General features: G+C 43.8%; 1 protein-coding gene across 1 annotated transcript in view; it reads left to right on the top strand.

Moving 5' to 3' along the window:
* The window catches only part of PITPNB (phosphatidylinositol transfer protein beta), a 55,785-nt gene that overhangs the window by 7,851 nt on the left and 26,225 nt on the right, over window positions 1-21,709 (top strand). Inside the window, exons 6-8 of the mRNA XM_019506665.1 lie at window positions 1,424-1,498; window positions 2,074-2,157; window positions 19,874-19,951. Coding sequence (XP_019362210.1) covers window positions 1,424-1,498; window positions 2,074-2,157; window positions 19,874-19,951 — 237 coding nt within the window. The remainder of the gene's footprint in view (window positions 1-1,423; window positions 1,499-2,073; window positions 2,158-19,873; window positions 19,952-21,709) is intronic.

Here is a 21,709-nt window from a genome sequence, read left to right as displayed (position 1 = left end):
TTCCCCCCCCCCCCCCCCCCGCTTCTTTCCATCATTCTCGTGTTGAAACCTAAAGGCTGAAAATACTGAAGCCTTCTGGCTGCCAGGAGGCAGGATATAAGATAAAGACCACTGGTCTGGTCCAGTGCCTCCTGCTGCGGTTCCCTCGCACAGATATAGGGGTAACTTTCTTTTGGTAACTGCAGTTTCCCTGGTGCATCCTCTCTGTACTCTCCCTTGGCATTGTCCAGGATGAGAGGAGCATTACAAGGAAAAAGCTTAGTTCCCCCTACTTGAACCAACCCCCCAGAACTCTGAAGTCTCTTCTCTGGACGAAGAAAGTGGCATTAACTTTGCGCAATACAGTATCCAAAGTGATTAGGGTTTGAAGCAATGGGCACAATGCTGCTCTTGTCATTAATGAGGAGTGTTTTAACCAGGTGCTTTGTTTTGTGAACTTTACCCCAAGCATTAAAGCTAGACTAGTCAGAATAAGGAAATCACTTTGCTAATACCCAACAAAAGCCCTTCTCATTGTTAAATGCTGTCATAATAGCCTACCAAGTGTAAAGCCAGCATAGCTTCAAATGAGGTATTTGGCCTAGGATGCTCTGTGGAGATGCACCTGGCTAATATCAGACACCACTGTGGATCTTACTTGCAGGATTAATGTACTATCAAGTGTTGCTGTCCAATAGTCTCTGCCTTGGGATTGAAAATATTTGTAAGACAGTGAAAGAAGGGCATCCTGTCCTCCCTTGTGCAGTTTTTTGGGTTGTCTGCCTTGAGTGAGTTCAGCTTTTTATGAAGGCAAAGGGCTGTAGACTTGAGGGTAAGGCTTGGGGGTGCCCTGGGACTCGATATGTTCATTGGGAACCTTGCATTGCCTAAACTCCACTTCAGTAGTGCCAAAGCTTCCTTCCTTTTACTACAGAGGGCTTGCCAGGGGCTCAGACTTGGAGCTCCTTGTTGTCTTGGATGTCTGCAATTTTAAATGTTCTTCCATCAATGTTTTAATGTTCCTGTAAAAGTCCTGTGATGGAACATTAAGACTTCTGTGGGGGACAGTACTAAAATAAATAACTGGGTTCTGACCTTAGAAATAGTGAACTTGTGGGGTTGGGAAGGCTAATGCCATGTAAAAGAAGGCAGCTGAAGTGCCTGTCCAGATTTGTGCACAGGCACATGACTGTTTTGAGTTGCAGTCTGTGATCTAAGTGATATTTCAAGTTAAGGCACAGAGTGTCTGACTTGACTGTTTTCACATGCAGTGAAGGAGCCTCTATCTATGTTTACGGCGGAATTAGAACGGAGTGCAAAAGATATGTTAGCTAAGTTCTGTTCTAACTTTCCAGTAGAGAAATTTTAATTTTTTAAACATAAGATTTAAGTGGGGGAAGGGGAATAGTCACTCTTCTGCTGCCTGATTGGTTGTTTTTTACAGAATGAATATATGAAAGACGACTTCTTCATAAAAATTGAGACCTGGCATAAACCGGACTTGGGAACACTAGAAAATGTAAGTTGGGTGAGCAGGACCACACATTAGCCATTCTGACAACATACAGCTGTATTCCATATCTGGCAGCAGCTGATTCCCAATCCTTAAGGGAGGACTTCTGCTTGATGGGTGGATGGCTATCATGTGGACTAGGTCATTGGGTCCTTCTGTGCCGATGAATTTGTGTCTCTTGATAGTTCATGACAACAATACATTTCAAAACAGCATTCAAAAAGTGATTGGGCATCTGTTGTAAGGAGCTTATTAGAGTCGGAGTAGGTTTCAATAACTGGATTGTTGGCGTTTCAGTTGTGTGAAGGATGTTTACCAAATTAGAAATCCTGCGTGGCCTACATAATGGGTGACAAGTCTAATTAGTGTGTTTGACTTCATCATGTGTTTATAATATGGGGGAAGAATGCATTGTCAAACCACATCCCCGTGAATGCACAAAGCAACAGTTTGTGGAGGCACTACTAGCTTTAGTGAAATCAGTGGTAACTTTTGGAGGGGGTTCCTTGGGCTTGTAAGAGCGTTTGTAGTCACTGTGTGAAGGTGGCAAAGGGTCAAGTCCCCGCTTTTCCTCATTGCAGGTGCACAATTTGGATCCGAACACGTGGAAGAGCGTTGAAGTTGTTCATATCGACATTGCAGACAGAAGTCAAGTAGAACCAGGAGTAAGTATACCTTTGAGCATCCTGCGAGATCCAGCACCGCTGACATTTCTCATTGATTATGAAGGTACTAAAAAGTCTGGTGGGCTTGAACCTCCTAGACCAATCTAAATGGTTTGAATTGAAGTATTAATCCAGATGGTCACCGCTTTCTTTCATTTGTGTGGGCATTTGCTAACTCTCTGGATCATACTTTTAGCAGCAGGGGCACAGCTTTTAGTTTTGTTGTTGACGCAGTAATTGGTCTCATCAGGCATTTGTGCCTTGGCCTTGGTGCGTGAGACATTTGCCTAGCTGCTGTGTAGGCAAGGTGCACTGGGTCCCCCACCAGGCTAGCCCTCTTCTTTTGGCACGCTGTCTTGATAAGATGTTCTTAAATAGTCCCCAGCTGCACTATGGCAGGTTCAAGAGGAAGCACCTGTATGTGCCATCGAAAGTTAGAGAACACTTGCTGCTTTTCTCTTCAAACTTTGAGATATTCCTGCCCCTCGCTGCAGTGGGACTCGGACTGGTTGCTTTTGCATCTCTGGCAGCCTGATGGGCCAACTGCTGCTTGAGGCTGGCATCACATTTTCAGTTTTCCCTCCCTGGTGTTTGGTTTATCATTAATATTAATTTTGAAAGGAGGCATAAATATACTAAGCAGTTCCTGCCCTGCTCGGAGAGCTTGCATTCCTAGTTTTTAGATAGCGTGTAATACAGGAGTAGGAAAACAATGTGAGGATGGTTGGGATTACATTCCTAAGACTGTGGCTGCTCAGTGAAGAACGTACATGGAAGATATAGGTGGTTCTTGAACAGCGGCTTTATCAAAAGTGTTAGAGACTTTCCCAGTTGGGTGATTCATGTCACAAAGAAGGGAAGGGTAGACAAAGAAGAAAACTGTTGCAGGAAAAGCAGACTTACTGTAGGAGAAGCTTCTGAAGGGATATGGTTAATCTGATACGTAGCTATATATAGCATATTGCTGTACTGTCCAGAATATATCGCACAGAAAAAAGTAAAGTCCGGAGTCTGATTTATCAGACTGGATTGCAGTGAATATGCACAAGGATTACACATTCAACTCCATGTCCTCACTGAATATTAAGTGTTGTCCTTGCCCCGCTCTTTTCTTTTCTTGCTTCTTTATGGAATATATATTCCCCTGGGCTGTGCAGCCTTTTTCTGAATGTACAATTTTTCATTCTACATTAGCCAGCTGCTAGTAAGGTTAATCTGGATAAAACTGGATGATACCTTGGCTTAAGGGTTAAGTGCTTAACTATGTTAGAACAGTTTTGTTTAAAATAAAAGCTGTCCTTTCTTTCTACCTGGCTATCTCTTGTCCTGTTTCCTCACTTTCATTCACTTTTTCTTCTTGCACGTAGCCTTTTCTGAAGTTCTGTTCCCTCTCCAAACATGGAGGAAAGCATTCTCTGCATTGATGCCTGTGGAGGGAAGGAAGATCATACCTCTGATTAAGTTCACAAACTTAATCAAACTTTTCAGTAACTCTGCTTTATTTTTAGAATGTTACTTAGAGAACCTCCGTGTAAATCAGGTTAGAAGTCAGCTCTGTGCTTTGCCGTGCAGCTAGGAGTCTGTTGTCTTGTGGATTATGGTTTCCTTCTGTCACTTTCTTCTTAAAAAGCTGGAGTGGCAGGTAAATGTACGTGTGGGTCCAGGCCTATGTCATGCTGCTCTCTGATCACAGGCTAGGTTTGTGCGTGTGAGCACAGAAATTATGCTCATTATTAATCTGCAGAAAGTAAGAAACACCTATATCCTCATGCTGCGAGGGAGCCTCTTGGACAGCACCTGCCACCCTAGCATAGCTTTTGCTTTGCTGAGTTAGTGTTACCAATTCACTGAGCAGCCCGTGTACCAAAACAGTGTCTGCATCCAAAGCACCACCCCTAGCACTTCCTTCTGTTTTACTCCATGGCACACAGAGAGGCAGTCGCTGCTTAGGTCCTTTGTGTCATCCGTGAAATGCTTCAAACTGTCATCCTATTTTTTTAAGTTGTTGCTTTGGTCATTAGGGATTGTTAGCATAAATGTCCCTCCTGTGTTTTTTGGCAGGCTCTTTTTATAATATTGTACTGGGTAAAGGAATTGTCACTGTCCTGTCTGCTCTGTGCTGATTTTCCTCGATTCAGAATTCATAGCGCCTCAGCTAATGGCACTGATGAAAGACGAGAATGGCATTTCTAATTTCTAGTGGTTTAGGTAAAATACATATTCTTTACACTAAGTGAAAGAACTTTTGCCAAACATTTAGTGTGGTGCTCTCTTTAGTATCAAAACTATAATCAACACGTATATAAAAATAGTAAATTCCTTAAAGATTTTAATGGCATGCATATGCTAACCCACGCTCATTTGAAAATGTATACAAATAATTCAGCCAACATCTGTTGCTTTCTTAAGGTATAAATTTAATCCTGGCCTCTCTTAATCATCTCCAGCACATTGTCTAAGTAGCTTTACGTGATTTGTGTACAAAAGTTACTTCCCAAGAGGAGAAGAATCTTTAAAGTGTAAGCAGAAGTGTACACACAATTAACATCAGAAGAGGCTATGTTTTGGAAGTAATTTGAGAGAAAATGAGCATAGTGAAAACAAAGAAATTGGAATCAGGTTTGTAGCTATTTCTGTGCATTCGGGAGATTACGCCTGTCTTGTTCCAGTATGTATCCGATGCCTATTTTGTGCCTATTAAGTGATGCACAGATTTCTGGATGAAGGGTTTATGTAGAGCAGATGCAACAGTCCTTTACATGCTCCCCAGAAATATAGCTTGAAAACTTAAATCCTCTTTGCTTAGTCTCTAGAAAGTTTTATAATATTTTAGTATGGAAAGAATGCTGCTGCTCCTGAAAGTAGATGGCCTTCTCCTAGCAATCATGCTCCTATGTGGTATGATGGGGAGCTAAAAAGAACAATTTTTCTAGCCCAGGAATATGGTGAAGCCTATCTGTTGTTGGAAGTGGTGCGGTGCCCTCTTACATGGGTCAAAAGTGTTGAGACTGTCAGGAGGAAAGTTGCATCGTGCCAGCAAGCTCCACATCCAGACCTGGTCTTTGGAGCCTGCTACTTCCTGTTAGGCCTTGGTAAGTGGAGACACCGTCTCTGCACAGGGAAAGTCTTGGTAGCATATCCTCAAATCCAGGGGGCAAGTGCAAAGGCTTTGCATCCTGGTCTGAATGATGCATGGACACTTGTTCTTCGCCAGTCTCCTGAAGCCTGGCCACCCCCTCGCCATGCTGACACTCCACAGAATGCAGTGCTTGGTTTAGAAGAGTTTCTGGAGAGCGTTAAAAAAAATGAACACTTCAAAACCACCATGCTTGTTTAAAGCTACTGATCTGAGCCCTGACTCCATTGACCCAGAGAAAATTATGGGTGCTTGTATGTGTTTGCCTGTCCTAAGGGATGTCAGTGATCAGGGTGTTGCAGGACCTGCCAGGCTTTTTGCAAGGCTTAATTTGGAATAAAGGTCCAACTTTGACTTAGTCCTCTGCTATTTGGGTGCTCAGCATGTAGTGGTAGAGTTGACTAACGTCCCAAGCTGCTCGTGTTGCCGGGCTATTGTCTGACGTGCCCGAGGTCATCTGTCAGTGTTCAGTTGCCCAGACGGGTGTAGCAGAAATGACTGCTGCCAGCCTGACTTTCTGCCCCTGGATTTTCTCTTGACTGACATTTGTGTCTCCTGTTCCAGCGACTTGGGGTTTGTTTTTCTTGGAGTAAGGTTGAAATGGACTTGGGGTGTTTGTGGACTTGCACTTCAGACACCAAATTTATGTTGTTTAGCACGTACAGTACAGTCTTCTCCCTAACTTCTGCCTGTTTATAGGAATGATTTTAACTTCCTCATCAGGTCCAGCTGCTTCCTTTGTGCTATGTTCGTTTCATAGTCAAGCAACTGTCTTCATAACAGGGCTTAAAATATGACTTAAGATGCCTGCAGGGCCAGGAATATTTTTTTTCTTAAGTAACTTTGCCCTTTGTGCACATACGTTCCAGCATGCAGGGCCCAGGAGGTTGACCTGAGCTCTCTGATCAGTCATTGTTCCTAGCAGCGCTTGTGGCACCCAGGGTTGTGCTATCTCTTAGTGCTGTTATTTCCCACTCCCCTTGTGTCTCTTGCATCACGACTAGCTCAGTTCTTCAAGTTGGTTCTCCGTAAGGGCTAGGATTGGTTTCTTCTCACTTGAAAAAGCATGGCAAAGGCTGAAGCCTCTTGATTCAGGGCTTGGTGTGTTTATTACTATAATTCACATAGGGTGAAGTTAAAGTCTCTCTTAAACAATTCTCCATCCCCCTAGGAGGCTCTGCTGAAGAGGTGATTACATGTTGCACTATTGCAAACGATGCTGAGATTTCAGGCAGAAAGTGCCTTTGAAATGCTATCCGTGCGCTCCTTTGAAACAGCCATCAAAGCCCCCACATGCTGCTGCCTTGTTGCATTATATATATTTTTCTGCCTGTCTGTAGCTTTCAAGAGGACTTCCATTTTTTTTAGCTGTACTGTTTATTCCAGCAGTTGCCTGTTTCACTTCCTAAGAAGGACTTGCTGCTGTTAGGAATTATGCTCTGGCTGCATAGATATTTCCCTTAAACTCTGAAAAGAGCTTTTGTTTATTTGTATTCTGGCTCGCGTCCAGTCATTCTTTTGGACTGGCAGGGGCTGTGTATGAGCGGAGAGCCTGCAATTGTCTCATGCATCAAGGGGCTTTAATCTAGACTGTGTTTCACTTTTTCCTTTCATCCTTAACGAGACTCGGGTTAAGAGATTTTCAGATTGCCTCGGTTCAGAGGTTTTTTTGTTGGTCTCAATCATAGAAAACCTTTTCCAACAAACCAGAGGAATTATTGTAACTCTTTCCCAGGTTTCACCTGTTGGACTTTGTATTTGTAGAGTTTCATCTTATAACTCGGGCCCTTTGCGTCTGGCCCAAGGGCAGCGCTGCTGTTTGCCCTGTGCTCCTGCACAGGGCAAAGGAGGGGCTGGGTAACACCGCGTGCATTTTGTGTGCTGGGGTTGTTTGGGGATGCTTGGCCAGATGGTTTAAAAAAAAGGCTGTAAATTCTGGTTTGGCTGAAGAAGAATCAACGCGGCACGTTTAGGTGTGCCTTGGCACAGAGGCTGAACTCTCTCTTGGCGTGCACTCCAGGACCTGCCTACACCAGCTTATCTTGTATTTGAGCACTTCTATCATGCTGACTTGTAAAGTGTACAGTGGAGGAGGTGTCCCCGTGCCCAGCCCTGTTCACAGCAGAGATCTTACAGCGAGTAGAGAAAGCTCTTGACTGTTGACTGAGTTTCTCACGCATCTGTATGGCTTTGTGAGGATACAGTAGAGCAGTGGTTCTGTAGCAAAGAACTCGGACTGCAGTGGGTCTGAATGCCTTTGGCCCTCTGGATTCCTGTTTGAAGTCTCTGAGTTTATTTTGTGAACCATATTTCCATACCTAATGAAGCTAACACTGTGCAGCACTCTTGAAACCATTTTAAGGCATCTCGGGGTGCTGTAGCACCCTGCTGGAGAATCACTGCAGCGGAGGTTGCACGTGTGCAGCTCAGGTTGTACAGAGGACATTCAGGTTTGCTTGTACATGCACTTATGAGATGGACAAAGACAGAATGAAGGTTGCATATGCAGCCTGGACTTCAGCACTTCCTCACGTGAAGAGAATGGCCTTTGACATTTGCTCAGTGTTTGGCAGGGTTGTAGAGTCCCTGCTCTTTGCAGAATGATCCTGCGCTTTTTTGGACTGCCAGGTACAGGGCTGCAGACAGCAGAGGTGTTTGCTAGTCCTTGTGCAGCATAGGCACAAATATTTCAGTTTCAGCTCTCCCCCCGGCAAAATAAAGCTATTTTACATTTAAGGACTGCTTCGGCATTTAGTATAGTGAATGCCTTGTATTCCGTGTCTTGTTACCTTTTCAAAGCCTCACTTTTTAGAGGGTTAGACAAAGCTATTTTAATATCTGTGTGGAGGTCTCGATGCCTCTTAAGGAGCAGAAGCTGTTTACCAGAGCAGCGAAGTCTGCTTAACATTTCGGCTGGGGGCAGACGTGTGACCATTTTGTTGCAAGGCTCTCCTGCGACTTGGCAAGAGTGCCCTCTAGCGCGGTTATCGCGGATTTCAGCCCCCACGTGTTTGTCACTAGGCATCTCTGCAGCTCGCTGCCTGCCCAGCGTTATCCTGGGATCTGCAGGAGAACTTGCTTCTCAGGCTGTTTAGTCTCTTTCTGCTGTTAGCTCATCCCCTGGCAATGCAGGATTGCACTAATAAAGCGATGCGTAAGGAACGTTGTCCGAAGCGACAGGCTTCCTGCCCTTCTTCCAGGGGGTAATGTAGTTTGAAGTAGCTCATGATCAGGACACTACTCTATTTAAATTTTCCCTTTCTTCCCAAACTGAGGTTATTTCTATTTATGTTGTAACCCATGTACAAACATAATTCTCCCCTCTGTTTGAGTTTGAGGGATGTAATCCTCAGTCGTTTAGCCAAGATATGTTTATCTCTAGATCTTGCATAATCTAATTCACTAGGCCCCAGAGGACTTGTGTTGCTGCTCTTGAAATTTGTTGCAAGTTTTTCCTTTCCTGTAGGAATTGCAAGCCTGTCAGAACAGCCTCCTTTCTTCAATAACCACCAGATGCCAGGGGAAGGTGGATAACCCCCACTTAGGGGTCATGGTATAACCTGCTTACCAGTGGATGAGATTGGTTCATTAACCCTAGTAGCTAATGCTGGGTGTGTGAGGATGCTTGTGGCTTTATATCCATTCCAGGCTTTGGTTTTTAAAATCCTATCCAGCGTTCTTGGTGCAATCACCTACCCTGGGAATCTTCGAGGGGAGACTGGACAGTCACCTTGCTGGGGTCATCTACCGCCCAGTTGTCTTTCCTGCTTGGTGCAGGGGGCTGGACCCGATGATCTTCTGAGGTCCCTTCCGGCCTCACAATCTGTGAATCTAGGGTAATCTGGTCATCTTTAAAATCCAGTCCTACATGCTTGCTGTTTGTCATCACACAGAACTGCAACTGCTTCACATGATGAAGTTCTGCAGTGTCCTTACAGAGAGGCATCTACTCGGAGTCTTTTCTGTGCCTGGGCTTTGCAGTGTTGGTAAGTGCGTGTGAAAGGCTCAGCACTTGCAATCCTCCCAGTTCTGGGCATTGCCAGATCACCCTACCAGAGTTGTGCCACGTGTTGACCAAGTCTGCCCTTTGCCCAAAGTACAGATTGCTTGACAGCTACCTTTTTCAGATATACTTTCTCTTAGCTTAATGTTTCTGTTAACCTAATTTTATGTTTTAAACATAAATTATGGGAAGTGTAAAGTAGCAGTTGTGCAGAAGGTGGTGTTGTGGGTTGCTGTGGAGCTCTTACCAACACAAATGCAGCCATTGACTTTAGGCTTCAGAATTTTTTTAACATATTTTGAAGGATTTATTAGCATACATATGACTACTGAAAGTACAGCCGGGTTCACTGACATCTCTATAGAAATACAGTACATGATTCAGTGTTAACTAGAAGATCTTAAAAGAACAAACCCTTTCTGTAACCTTAGCATATCACTTGTGCTTCAGGCATTTCATCATTTATTTAACTCTCAGTGCTGTAGAAGAACATGCAGTTAAGTGTGCTCATCATTGTAAAAATATTTTGTGAAATGGGTGAATTTTTTTTGTGTTGTTTAATGATCAAGATGTTTAATGCTATCATAGTACTAAAACCTGTTCCTTAGAGGCATTTGTGTTCATTAATTACATATTTGGGGTGAAATTCATTCAGAGACAGCAACTGGTTAGACTTTAAATCATGTTCCTTTTGAACAGTGCCTCTTCTGACTTGCATTACCCATTTCTTTCTTTCTAATGAGCAGAGGGACTTTGACATAGGGATGCAAACACATTTTTATTTTATCGCATTGTCTCTTACTACTGCCATTTAAATCCTATGCCATGGATTCAAAGCATCCTTTGAAGGTGGTCTGACTTTTCTGTTCTGCCTCCGATCCCAAAAGGTATAGTGTTAGGTGAGAAACCGCAATCCTTAATTGAATGCCAGTTTCTGCTAGGTAACAATTCTATTTCAGACTCATTGTGTTAAAATCAGCTGTTCTTTCTCATTCCTTGCACTGGAATTTTGCTTGTTGAATACCAGCTTTAGTAAGTTAAATTGTCTGGTATGTTTTTGTGTCTGAGGATTGCTGTGAGTATAGGTTTGTATGTGCGCAGTCTGGTTATAAGAACATCTGAGTTGAGCCTCCTAGATTCACTGGGATTCTCTGCTGTACTTTTAATAAGGAGCTGCAGCCTATCCATCCCTTCACGAATACTCTGGGCACACTCAAGCCCTGCTCTATTCCTAAACCAGGAGCATGTGGCTCAGCGAGATTAGCAGCCTACATGCACTCTTGCAAGGAAGTGTCTTGAGCTATCTTCTAAGACAGAGGGAAAGCACCGTTCCTTGTTGAAAAATGAGTGCCTGTACTGGCCATTGTTGTGCTGCCCAAGCGCAGGCCCTATTGCTCTGTATCCTGCTTTGTTCGTGACTGTACTCGTGCTCTGAACAGTGAACCGAGGAGGCCTGTAATTATGCCCCAGCCTTGTCATCTGTGGTGAACATGACGGCACTGGAGGGAACTGGCTGCTCCTGCCTGCCTTGGGTTGGGTGGCCCTGGGTTACCAAAGTAGTAGATAGGACTAACGTACAGATGTCTGTAATTAGTAGGAAGGTAGAAGGATCTCCTCTGCTTGGCCATACTATAGGGGCTCCCTACTTCAGCATCTTAAAGCTAATGTCCTGTTGCTGATGTAGTCCTTGGGCTGTGAAGTATTAAATGAACATACCACAAAGATCTACTTGCAGACCACTGAGGGGAGCCTGGGTAATGAGTATGAGGAACTGGAAATTGCGGAAGAAATTTGGTGCGGTTGGCATTACTGAAAGCTGAGGATATAATTGATAGGATTGCAATGGTTAGCCTCTGGGTGTAGGCGACTTAGGGAGGATAGAGGGGATGAGAGGTGTGCAGGGGTGTTGCTCTTGGCACTCGACTGTCTTTTGGTTTCGATAACTGGGACTCCCAGGAAGTTGAATGCACGCGGACCAGTCTGCTCCGTAGTAGACTGGGAGGTGCACTGCTGGCGGGCACAGGGACAGGTCAACAAGAACAAGACAGGTTGCTGAAAACATGTGGGTTGCTGTGGGGCACAAATCCAAGGAAGACGTGCTAGAGGTCTTTGGCTGCCCGGAATAAAACCCTGCCAGTTCATAGGTTTCATAACGCACAGTGTTGCGCTTGGCATGAACTACCCCTGTTTTGGATCCTCTTAGCAGACCCAGAGGAATTGGCTACTGGACTGGAAAATGTTGGTTGTCTGGGGAGCAGTGGCCACAACCTAATTATGTTCAGTGTGGCCAGTCAGGGTGTTATCTCAGTAATGTGCGTGCTTAGGAAGCTTCTACGGGCCTGTTTTCTCCAAAATGAGGGAAACGGATTGAAGCTGATTTGGAAGAAAAAAATAGAGAAATGCGAGTGGGAAGTGGGGATTTGGAGCATTTCCAGCCAGCGTTGATTTAGTACTCAGGACTTTGGCTAAAAGTGCTAGTTCAATGCAAAATGAAGTCAGCACTTGCGTATCTTCTATTTCTACTGTGGAGAGAGTGGAAAAATGTGGTCCAGAAATTCTGAAGTGTCAAAATTGCTTAAAATAGCTAGGATTTCAGGCAAAAACTCATGGCTAGGATGAAGAGGGAGTGTTAAGCATATGGTAAACAGAAGAAATCTGAATAAAAGTCTTGGCCCAGTACTTGATGAAGATGATAAGGTTTGTAGTAGCGAGGGTGAAAGTGTTGGCAAGTGTTTGTATTTGAAAGAAGCAGAGTGATGCAACTTCTAGTCCACTTTTGAGGTAAGGATATGTGCAAAGTCCTCAAAAGTATTTTGGGGGGGGGGGGATTTGTTCCGATGATTTTAATTAACTGAATTCAAAATTAATGGAAGAATATGCCAGTTAGCCTAATTTCTGCAAAACTATGCCTTAAGCTGCCATCGTTCCTTTGAGGTTGCATGTTTGAAGGTAGCTGCATAGCTATAATAGATTTTTTTAAAGATGTCTGACAAGCCCTTCTCCTGGGCTGAGGGCAAAGGGTGACTATTGCCCTCTAAGCTGCTTTCTTTGTACTGGAGAGGGGAAATTCTTTACATTTTGTACTTCCTTATGTCACCTTTTATTTGTCCACTCCTCCAGACAAATCTTTCTGTCTTCGTAGGGATATTCCTTCCGAGTCTTGCTTGTCGAGCTCTGCACTCTTGTCTGCTCTTTTCTTAGAGGGGATGATCGGTTGAGTACAGCATTCCTGACAACTGAGCGCCATTTGTCTTGGTGCTTTGCACTGGGCTCTAGCCCACTGGATTTAAATCCATTTGCCTTTTTGTCCCACGTGCTGTGCATTGTGGCATGCACCAAGACAACCAGTTCTTTGACTCTGCATTAAGAACATGCACAGGGACAAGAATAGTCCAAACTCTTCCTTCTGAGCGTAGTAGCTTGCACATGCCTGTTCCCTTTGCCTTTGTGTTGCTTGTTCACCTAGCAGATGAGGTTACTTAGGAAAAAGGGGGATTGGTCCGAACCTCATCAGCACAGAAATTGGGGCTGAAGAACTGGACGAAACATGATGTCTACTTTCAGATGGAGCATATCAGTGTGTGATGACTTCTGTTGATAACAAATTTCTGACTAGGCTGTGGCACAAGAACACACCTGCATGACAGAGGAGACGGAAGAAAGCCAGTGCTGTTTTCGTGAGTCTTCCAGTGCAGGCTTACTGCTAATGAGGGGGAAATTGCAGTACAAAGACTGTCTGGAGTGGACATACAGCTGTCCAGGAATTGTATTTATATAATTATATTCTGCTACTCGGTATTACTACAGATCAAATTGATAAATATAATTTGTTAGACCAGCTGATGCTATCACTGGATGAGGAATGTAAGCCTTTACCTGATAAACGCAATTGTACTGTTAGTTGGTTGATACCTCATGGCTTTTGTCCTCCACGCATCTCTTCTCCTAGAACTTTTATTCTCAAGGTGAGCAGCTTGGTATTAACTGCACTAGCCTAAATGTCTCTCTTTAAGAGACAGAACTTGATTTCCAAATTTTAGACTAATTTAGCCTGAATGCAGCTTTTGAGAAATATTTTTTTTCTCTGAATTCAGATGGAAAAGGTGCTCAGTCCTGACTTAAGCTTTCTGGATTTTTAAACAATAAATGTATAGTTTATACAACTTTTTTCAACTCAAAATCTTTGCACACAAAAGCAATTTTTATTTTGCTCATCAGGATTGAACTTTCTCTTTGAAAAAAACATTCCTCTGTGGCTGCCTGTAACACTCCAAACTTTTTGCTTCTTTAAAATCCTTAATGGCCAAGGTTGCATGATTAAAAATCCCATCTAGGAAGGGCCATCGCTGCTGTCTCAGCTTGGTAGAAGGGCAGCTGTGCCAGTGCAGTGATTAAAGGTGTGTGGATGAGAGCGTGTAACAGAGGTGCTGGTGGAAGGAGACCTGTCGAGGGTGCTGGTTGTGTTGCCAGAAGCCAAGTGCGCAAGTTCCACCACCAAGTGGTACCTGCGCGTGGCTTTAGTAGTGTAGACAGGACTCGCAGCCCTCGTTGCTAATTAACGTTGTTGCATTTGCTGTCTTTCTTTAAATGGTAACTATAAAAAGCTCCATAAGCAAGATCACATGGCCCAGGTAAGGATCTAACTGCTGGATCTGCTCTTAGCAGGTGTGCAGAAAACCTGTATTTTGCATATTGCTTATACTTCATTTGCACCCTTTCCCAAATATTCCTTCTGCCTGCCCCCCTCATTCCCCAGCTGATCCAGTACCCGTGATTTCCCCCTAACTTTGTCAGGTTGGTTCACCTGGAGCTCCTTCTGCCAGCCTGCCTTGGCCAGTGTGCTTCCTCAATGTTCGCCTCCTACCTAGAGCGTGGTCAAGAGGGTTCGAGTGCCTGTCTGCATGGTGTTTTTTTTCTTAAACCTCACAAGTCTCCCAATAATTCGGCCCTAATCTAGCACAGTTACGTTGATAGACTGATCTTGAAATGGTCTTCCTATGTTTAGTGTACCTGGCCTGGACCATTGTGTTAGGCAGGTGGCATACTGATACCATACTTGTGTCTGCTAGGTTTGGGCACCTGTTATGTTGTAGACTATAAACTTGCTGGGGCTGGGACTGTTGTTTTTAAGTGTTTGTACACTTAGCTGGCACATTGGACACCAGTCCCTGAAAGGAAAACTTTTCAGTGTTACCGCACTGCAACTATCTCCAGGTCTGTGGGAGCTTCAAAAGAGCTCTGGAAGGAGTATGTAGTGAGACCTTCTGGCCCGGACTGTCGCTATTCGGTGTTGTCCATGCTTGGGCTCCTGCCGCCTCTTGGCTCCGTCCTTCTTTGACTAGGAGCAGTCAGCAAACACTAATTCTGTTTCCTACAGGTTTCTTCAGGGCATAGGATTAAGCTCTCTAAAATGCCCTTGACTTGTTTTTAACCTCTCAGTACTTCCTGGAAAGCGATATCAAGACTTTCTGGCTATGAAGTCTACTGATGAAATGTTCCTCCTGCCAGGGTGGTGGATTAGCAACATCCTTGGAGCAGCTGACAATGCAGCTGGGGAATCTGGTGCTGATATTTGTATGCGCTGGAAGTAAGCGGCCTTTTCCACTGTCCCCTCAATGTGCTAGGCTCCAGCTCTGTGGCAGAACAGGTAGTCATAATCCTAAGAAATTCTGGGTTATTTCTAAATTAAATCAGTGTGTGGGTTGTTGGGTTTTTTTTTTTTTTTAAGACCTAAAATTTGTTCATCCTCATTTATTGCATGTTTCTAGGGTTTTTTAGAATGGTTTCTATTTACTGAGTAGAAAACAGTGGTTTTAAAGAGCCTTTTAGTGTTTATTATTACTAGAGCTAGTGTCCCCATGTTCTTGCATTAATAGAAATTTAGTCTAAAATAAATCTTGGATAAACTGTATTCAGTCCTTAAGCTTTCCCTTTTCTATGCCATGCTTCTTAGTATGCTGCACAAGGAATTAAAATATAGCCATGCTGGATAGAAATTTAAAACTTAATCCACACACCCCAATTTGAAGAATGAAGAATGCTTCTTTTCACTGTTAACAGGTCTTAAGCTCACTTCTAAAGAGATTTTTTGTGGGAAAAGAATCTGATTTTTGTTTTTTCCAAGCATTGCAGAAAGTGCATGCCAAATTCAGCCTTCAGAATACCCAGGAGCTGAGGATTCAAGTAGGTTGCAGCTGTCTTCACCCACAGTATTTGAAAATAACTAATGAGATGAGAAGTCTACAGCTGGTGGCAAGCACAATAAACCACGAGCCAAGGGCTTCTCTGCATTAGATTCTCCCTTTCCCTGTGGGATCCTAAAGGAGACAGAATACTAACAACGCCAGCAGGCTGTCTTATTTCATGCTATTGCTCATTTGCAGCTGTAATTGGGAGCTAAGGTTGTATACAGTATGCTGGAACTGTCATAGGTGGAGGAATATATTTGCTCATTGTGATGTGCCTATAAAAAGAGGGCACGTGCAAAAACCTTCAGAGTTCTGTTCTGTTACAGTTGTCAGGTATGTAAATGAATTTTAAAAAGCCAATATTAAACCGTTACCAGATGCAGGGTTAAAATTCAGTCCCTGGGTTAAATACTTGGGCGGGTGTCTAACTGGCTCTGACTGTGGATGCGGACATGCAGCTCTTTATGCTTTTTCCTTAACTTGTCCCAGTTGGCAGGTAAAGTACTAACTGAAGTTATCACCAGTGGGAGCTCTTTTGTGCAGTAGTCTGGCTTTAATTTTTTTGGGTCCTTTATTCTTCAAACTTTTTTTTATATATCACTTCAGTTCAGGGAAGAAAAATAGAGTGGAAACTACTCTTCTAGGAAGGTTATAAGGCATCTATTGATCAGAGAGATTGCTTTTGAACTATCCAGGCCTCTGGAGAAAATAGTACTTCTAAGCAGTTCTTAAAATACATATTGAATGCCTGCATGTAGGGAGGTGTTCAGTTTTCTCAGTCAATGCGTATTCGTGCATTAAGTATATTACTAACCCACAACAGTGTTGAGGCAGTTTCTCCTGTTTTGTTCATGCATCCTGTGCAATGCCATGCCAGGAGTGAGAATTCTTGTTCTTACTGCACTTGAGCAATAGCTGAGTTTCCACGGATAAAAGTTTGTTGGAGATGGTGTGCCAGTGAGCCCTGCTGCAAGAGATACCTGTTAGATCACCCGAAATCCCTGTTCTCAGTTCTAGTCTCGCTTAATGACCTCCCCGTGCCTTTCTGATCCGACTGTTGGACCTTTCTGTCATTTCATCTAAATTTGTCTGAACTGTAGACCTCTTCCTACTGTTTCAGTTAAACTCCGTTTAGTTGTCTTAATTCTCAGAGTGTTTTTACTGCAATATTAAAAAACATTCACAAAACCATTTTTATTAGAAGCTTTTAAAAACACATTTTTGCAATGTTAGAGCAACCTGGTGGGATCTCGCTAATTATACAATGAGGGAAAACCTCAGGTAGTCTGGAGTCAGTTGTCACATTTCTTGCTTCGGTTCTGAAACTGAAAATCAGGGTTATAAATGGTATCACTGAGAGCTGTTTACATTTTGGAAGTGTTGGTATACTGTTCTGTAACCAGCATAAACTGAGGGTTAAATCCTGCCTAAGCTCTGCCTTTGCTTTTAGGTCTTTTAAAGAGTTCTCTTAATAGTGTTGAAACCCCTTGATAAGCAAAAAGGTCTGTCCTTTGGATAGTTGCTGAAACTGGGTTTTGCTGTAGTTATATACTGACTGTGAGCAAAAGCAAAGGTTGACTCAAATAGCAAAGACAAAGGATGCCAACACTGCCTCTGTTTATGCAGCATCTTTGAAAAGTGGGATGTTATTTACTTGCTGGGTTTTCAAGTGGATTAGACTTCCATTTTTCAGGCAGGTAGCAGTTGTGCATGCATATGTTGCTGTAGTGCTAAATTGCACTGAAGGAACTCCCTCCTCTTACCCTTCTAGCTTCTAAAACAGCAGGAGTCATGACTTCAAGTTGTCCTAGTTTCCTTCTCAGGTAAAGCCATCTGAGCCTCGCCTTTCATGGCTGAAGTTTTGGGAGAAAAGCGGTGGTTGTGTACACCAAGCAAGATCAAGTGTTTGTGGACCAGCAGCTACAGTGTTAAAGTCTGCCACTGAGAGCCATTTAGGTTGGGGATCAGCAACCGTTAAGGCTTGGTGGGCTGAAATAAGGCAGCTGGGTCTGAAGGTGGGCTGCTGCTTTTGACCCAGCCACTGCCACCACTCCGAGCAGTTTGCTGCCCCAGCCCTCCTTACTCCATGCTTGGGGCTGCTGTTAGGCTACTCCCCCTTAACCCTTGCCACCAAATTAGTCACTGGTGATGGGTGGGGGGGAAGTAAGAGCTGCAGTGAGGCGATGTGAGAGAGCAGGAAGGGCTGGGGCAGCAGCAGGCGGCCCTACAGAGCAGCTTCTCGGAGGCAGAGGAATGCTGTGGCGCTGCTCCCACCTGTGCAGAATTGTCCTCGATGTCCCAGCTCCACCAGTGGCATGCAATCCCTTGGCAGGCTGGATGTGGCCTGGGAGCTTTAGGTTGCCAGACCCTGTTGTGGGCCAGTCAGCTTGGTGATTGATTAATTGTCTTGGTAGCGCCTATCTGTAATCTTCAGACCTTTGTTTTGGGTACTTGCTGTGGCAGGGGTAAGAGAAGCAACAGCTGCTTAGCTCTGAAGATGTCCTGCTGTAGGAGCAGCGCATTTCTTCTTCCCATTGGAAATCCCCTGGGTGGGTGACTTTATGCAAGTGACTCATCTGCTCCAAAGCATTCAAATGCATCTTGCATGGTAAAGACTGTACCGTGCAGCTCTGTCAAAGAGTGCTGAGATGTGACTGTCCAAGGTTGTAACTCTGCTCCCGGGGTATGTGGTACTTGATGATAATTCTTGTCCCCTGTGAGGGCTGCAGGTAGTGTTGCTAACTTTTTATTTGTGGCATAAGTTAGTATAGAACCAAACTATGATGAGATGAGGCTTCACTTAGAAGCTTAAATGTGCAGCAAAAATATTGGAGCGGTTTTTCCTCCAATTTCATTTTATAATTGCTATTGAAGATATTTGTGAATACAAATCATCTTGTGCCTGCTTTCAGTTTATCCCATTTTTCTGCTTGTTAATACATTGATCTTCACTACAGTGTCATAGTTCCCATGTTCTTAGTTTCAGTGTCTAAAGAAATGGGGTGAAATGAGTGGAAGATTCCCTTAGTTGCAGTTATATTTTGATAGGCACCATTTTATTCTTGAATAATAGCAGACGGACTTTCGCTAGCTAGCAAGGCAATGGTTTAATTTCATTTCATCTCTGAAACCCTCTGCACGCATTATTCCTCGTGACAACCTTGAATGCAGGAGTAGGGAATTACCACCAAGTTCCTGTCCTAGTTCTCTTCTGCCCTGCTCGCCGCAGGTCCCGTCCTGGTTAGGTGTCAGTCCTCTCCTCTCCCCATCTGCTGTTACGTGAGAGAAGCAGCGTCACTTAGATTTCCAGAGTTGCTGCTTGTGGCTCTGTCTTTGCATTGTCTATGGTGTTTACCACTGTTCACATCAAAATGTTTCAGATAAATTAGATCTCCATGACAAGTTGGTAATGGACCTTATGGAGTCTTGTGCTTCTCTGTTACCCTGTCCTAGTTATGTCTAAAGTTTTTTTTCCTTTCTTCATTCTATCAGTGTCTCTCCAGTCACTTTCATATGCCATCTGAAGTGATGCCCAGCTCCACAGGAATGCTCACATAGTGTGAGGGTCTCTTCACACTGGTGCTCTCCAGACATTTGCTTCAGCTCAGTATTCTTCATTTTCCCTCGCTGCTGCTGCTGCTGGGTGTTCTGCTCATTTCCTTATTCTCCCCACCCATTAGTCCCAACCTCCTAAACATTTTAATCAGAGCCTACAGTGAGGAGGGCTCTAGAAATGCTTACAGTACACTTTTATCTTGCAGCAGTCATGACCTTTAGTTACTTTCTAATTTTATTCTTGAACCTGGATGCCGCTCTGTGTTGAATGATCTGGTTAGAAATACCACCCCTTCCATTTTGAAAGGGAATGCTTAAAGCACATGGCCTGTCCGGAAATGTCCTCCTCCTTTCCTGTCACAAGTATATCTGCTCTTGCCATGTCTCCTAGAAGATGCCAGTGTCTGATGGCTAGATTGAGGGGTCATTGGGGAAAATTGGTGTTTATGTGCAGCACGGAACAATGTCTGTATACAATGTGCATTTGTTTGCCGCCTCGCATTTTGTATTTCTCAGGTCCTCGTAGTTCTTGTAAGCTCTTTGAGCCAGGGAAGGGATCTGCTTGCCCTTGTACAGTGATTTACCAAGAGGAATGTGGTCCAGAAAAGGCCTTTGAGTATAATTGTAATGCGAATCAGGAAGAGCAGCAAGCACCGCTTTGTGCGGGCGAGGTCGGAGCAGTCTGTGTGGGGTACCAAAGGCAAGGCAGAACCCGGCTCTGGTGCTGCCCGAGACCCGAGGCTGGTGGTTTGCAAGTGGTGCTTTGCAGTGCTGGGTGATGCAGCTCAGCTCTTTTTCTAACAGTCTCTTCCTTTCTTTTATTTTGTTTCGCAGGATTACAAAGCTGATGAGGACCCAGCATTATTCCAGTCAGTCAAGACCAAAAGAGGACCTCTGGGGCCCAACTGGAAGGTATTGCGAGCTGACCTTACTGCCTTGCCAAGTCTTTATCAGCAGGAAAAGTAAACATTTGACAGCGCTTGAGGGATTTGAAGGGTTGGTGGTGTTTATCTTAAAACAGACACGGCAGGAATAAACCACTTTTTTTTCCCTTTTCAGAATCAGTTAAATTCAACACCTCTGTGCTAGCAAATATAGTAAAACTGATCTGTAGCTTAGCAAAAATACTCTGTTACTACTAAAATAGGTGAGGGGTCTTAATCTGGAATCTTTAAGGAATCATCATTGTGAAAAAATATAGCCCTCGACTTTAAAAATGTGCAGCTGGAATCGTACAGTAGTGACTTGCATGCAGAACATCTGTTCCAAGGACTCCAGACACTGATAGCTGCTGGAAGAAACTTGGAATGCAAGAAACTGTCATTGGAGTCCTTAAATGTACAATATTCTGTGATTACAACCGTGTTTTTAACTCTTCTCTCCCAAAAGAAAGGATTTTAACCAGGTATTCAGAATGAAGCAAGGGCCATTTGGAGAAATGTGATGCAGAAGTTGCCGTCTCTTACCGTAGTAATACAAGCACTTATACAGCTTGATAAAAAGAAAAATGTGCTGGTTCTTCTCTCCTTGGTTCTGTATCATTTTCAAGAAGATGTGTTCAAAACAATACTAGAAGCCTAATAGGTACTCTGTTTGCCTAAAAGTTGCTATGTAATCTAATTTCTTTCCTTTTTGAATCCTGCCTGAACCTAGCATGCTTCCTAGAGGCCTTATTTTGTAGCCTTGCAATATTACTACTTGGGTAGCCTTCTACCATGGACCTGGACACTTAGGATCCTTTTAACAGGAAGGGAACTGCCGCCATTCACTCTTAGTCATTGACCTAAAAAAAGAGGAATTAGAAGGACTGCTTTAAGTCAGTGAGAGAAATGGCCACCAGAGCATGGTGAGAATAAAGTGCTGGTAGCTGAAAACAGAATAGGCAGCATAAATTAAAGTGAAGACCAACCTTATGGTGCCCTGTTGTGTACCTAGGTGCTCTAATTTGTGTGGTGTATGTAACTCGCTCTGAGGCCTCTGCAACACTTTGGACATAATGGAGTTGCTTTTGGTGATGCTTAACTTGTATGAGTTAAGGTGAGACCGAGCACTTTGCTCAGCTGTGTGTTTGTGCTTGCATGCACCTATAGTATGCAGTGCGGTATTCTTGAAGTCTTTGTTCTGATGTGTACACAACTCGCGTTCGGGGAATATGTTTTCCTGAATAATTGAGAAGGTGGAATCACCAGTTGAAGTGCCCTGTGTGCATAGCAATGGGAGAGTGGTTTGACAATTTTTGCTTCGAGGCAAAGCCAGCAAGCCTGCATCTTGCATTACTCGTGGCTGTGAAAACTGTAGTCATTCATAATACTAGTGGTTTTCCTTTAACTGCATTAACAGGGCTGCTTGTTCAGCTGGGCAGTCAAAAAAAAAAAAAAAAAAATCACGTGCATTCTGCTTGAGTGACTTGGCTTTCCTTAATCTTCTGGGGGTAGAGGCTGGTTTTATAGAGAAGCCCTAAATTCTTGGAAAACTTGTAATGTTAGCGTCCCTTTTCTACTTGGACAGGTTTTGAGATTATTCTTGTGTGTAACCCTTGTAATGCATATTTGAGACACAAGTTAGGAAGCCGTGTAGCAGAGGGACTGGAGCTCAGAGCACAGTTGCTTTTGCATTGCGAGTTCAGCAAGGTGCTTCAGAGTGTTAGACTTATTTTTCCTTCTGAAGTCA

This window comes from Gavialis gangeticus, unplaced genomic scaffold, assembly GCF_001723915.1.
Source record: "Gavialis gangeticus isolate Ggan-Ray unplaced genomic scaffold, GavGan_comp1, whole genome shotgun sequence".
In the NCBI taxonomy this organism is placed as follows: Eukaryota; Metazoa; Chordata; order Crocodylia; family Gavialidae; genus Gavialis; species Gavialis gangeticus.
The sequence above is the reverse complement of the archived record's forward strand: the minus strand, read 5'-3'. Positions and strand labels throughout refer to the sequence as shown.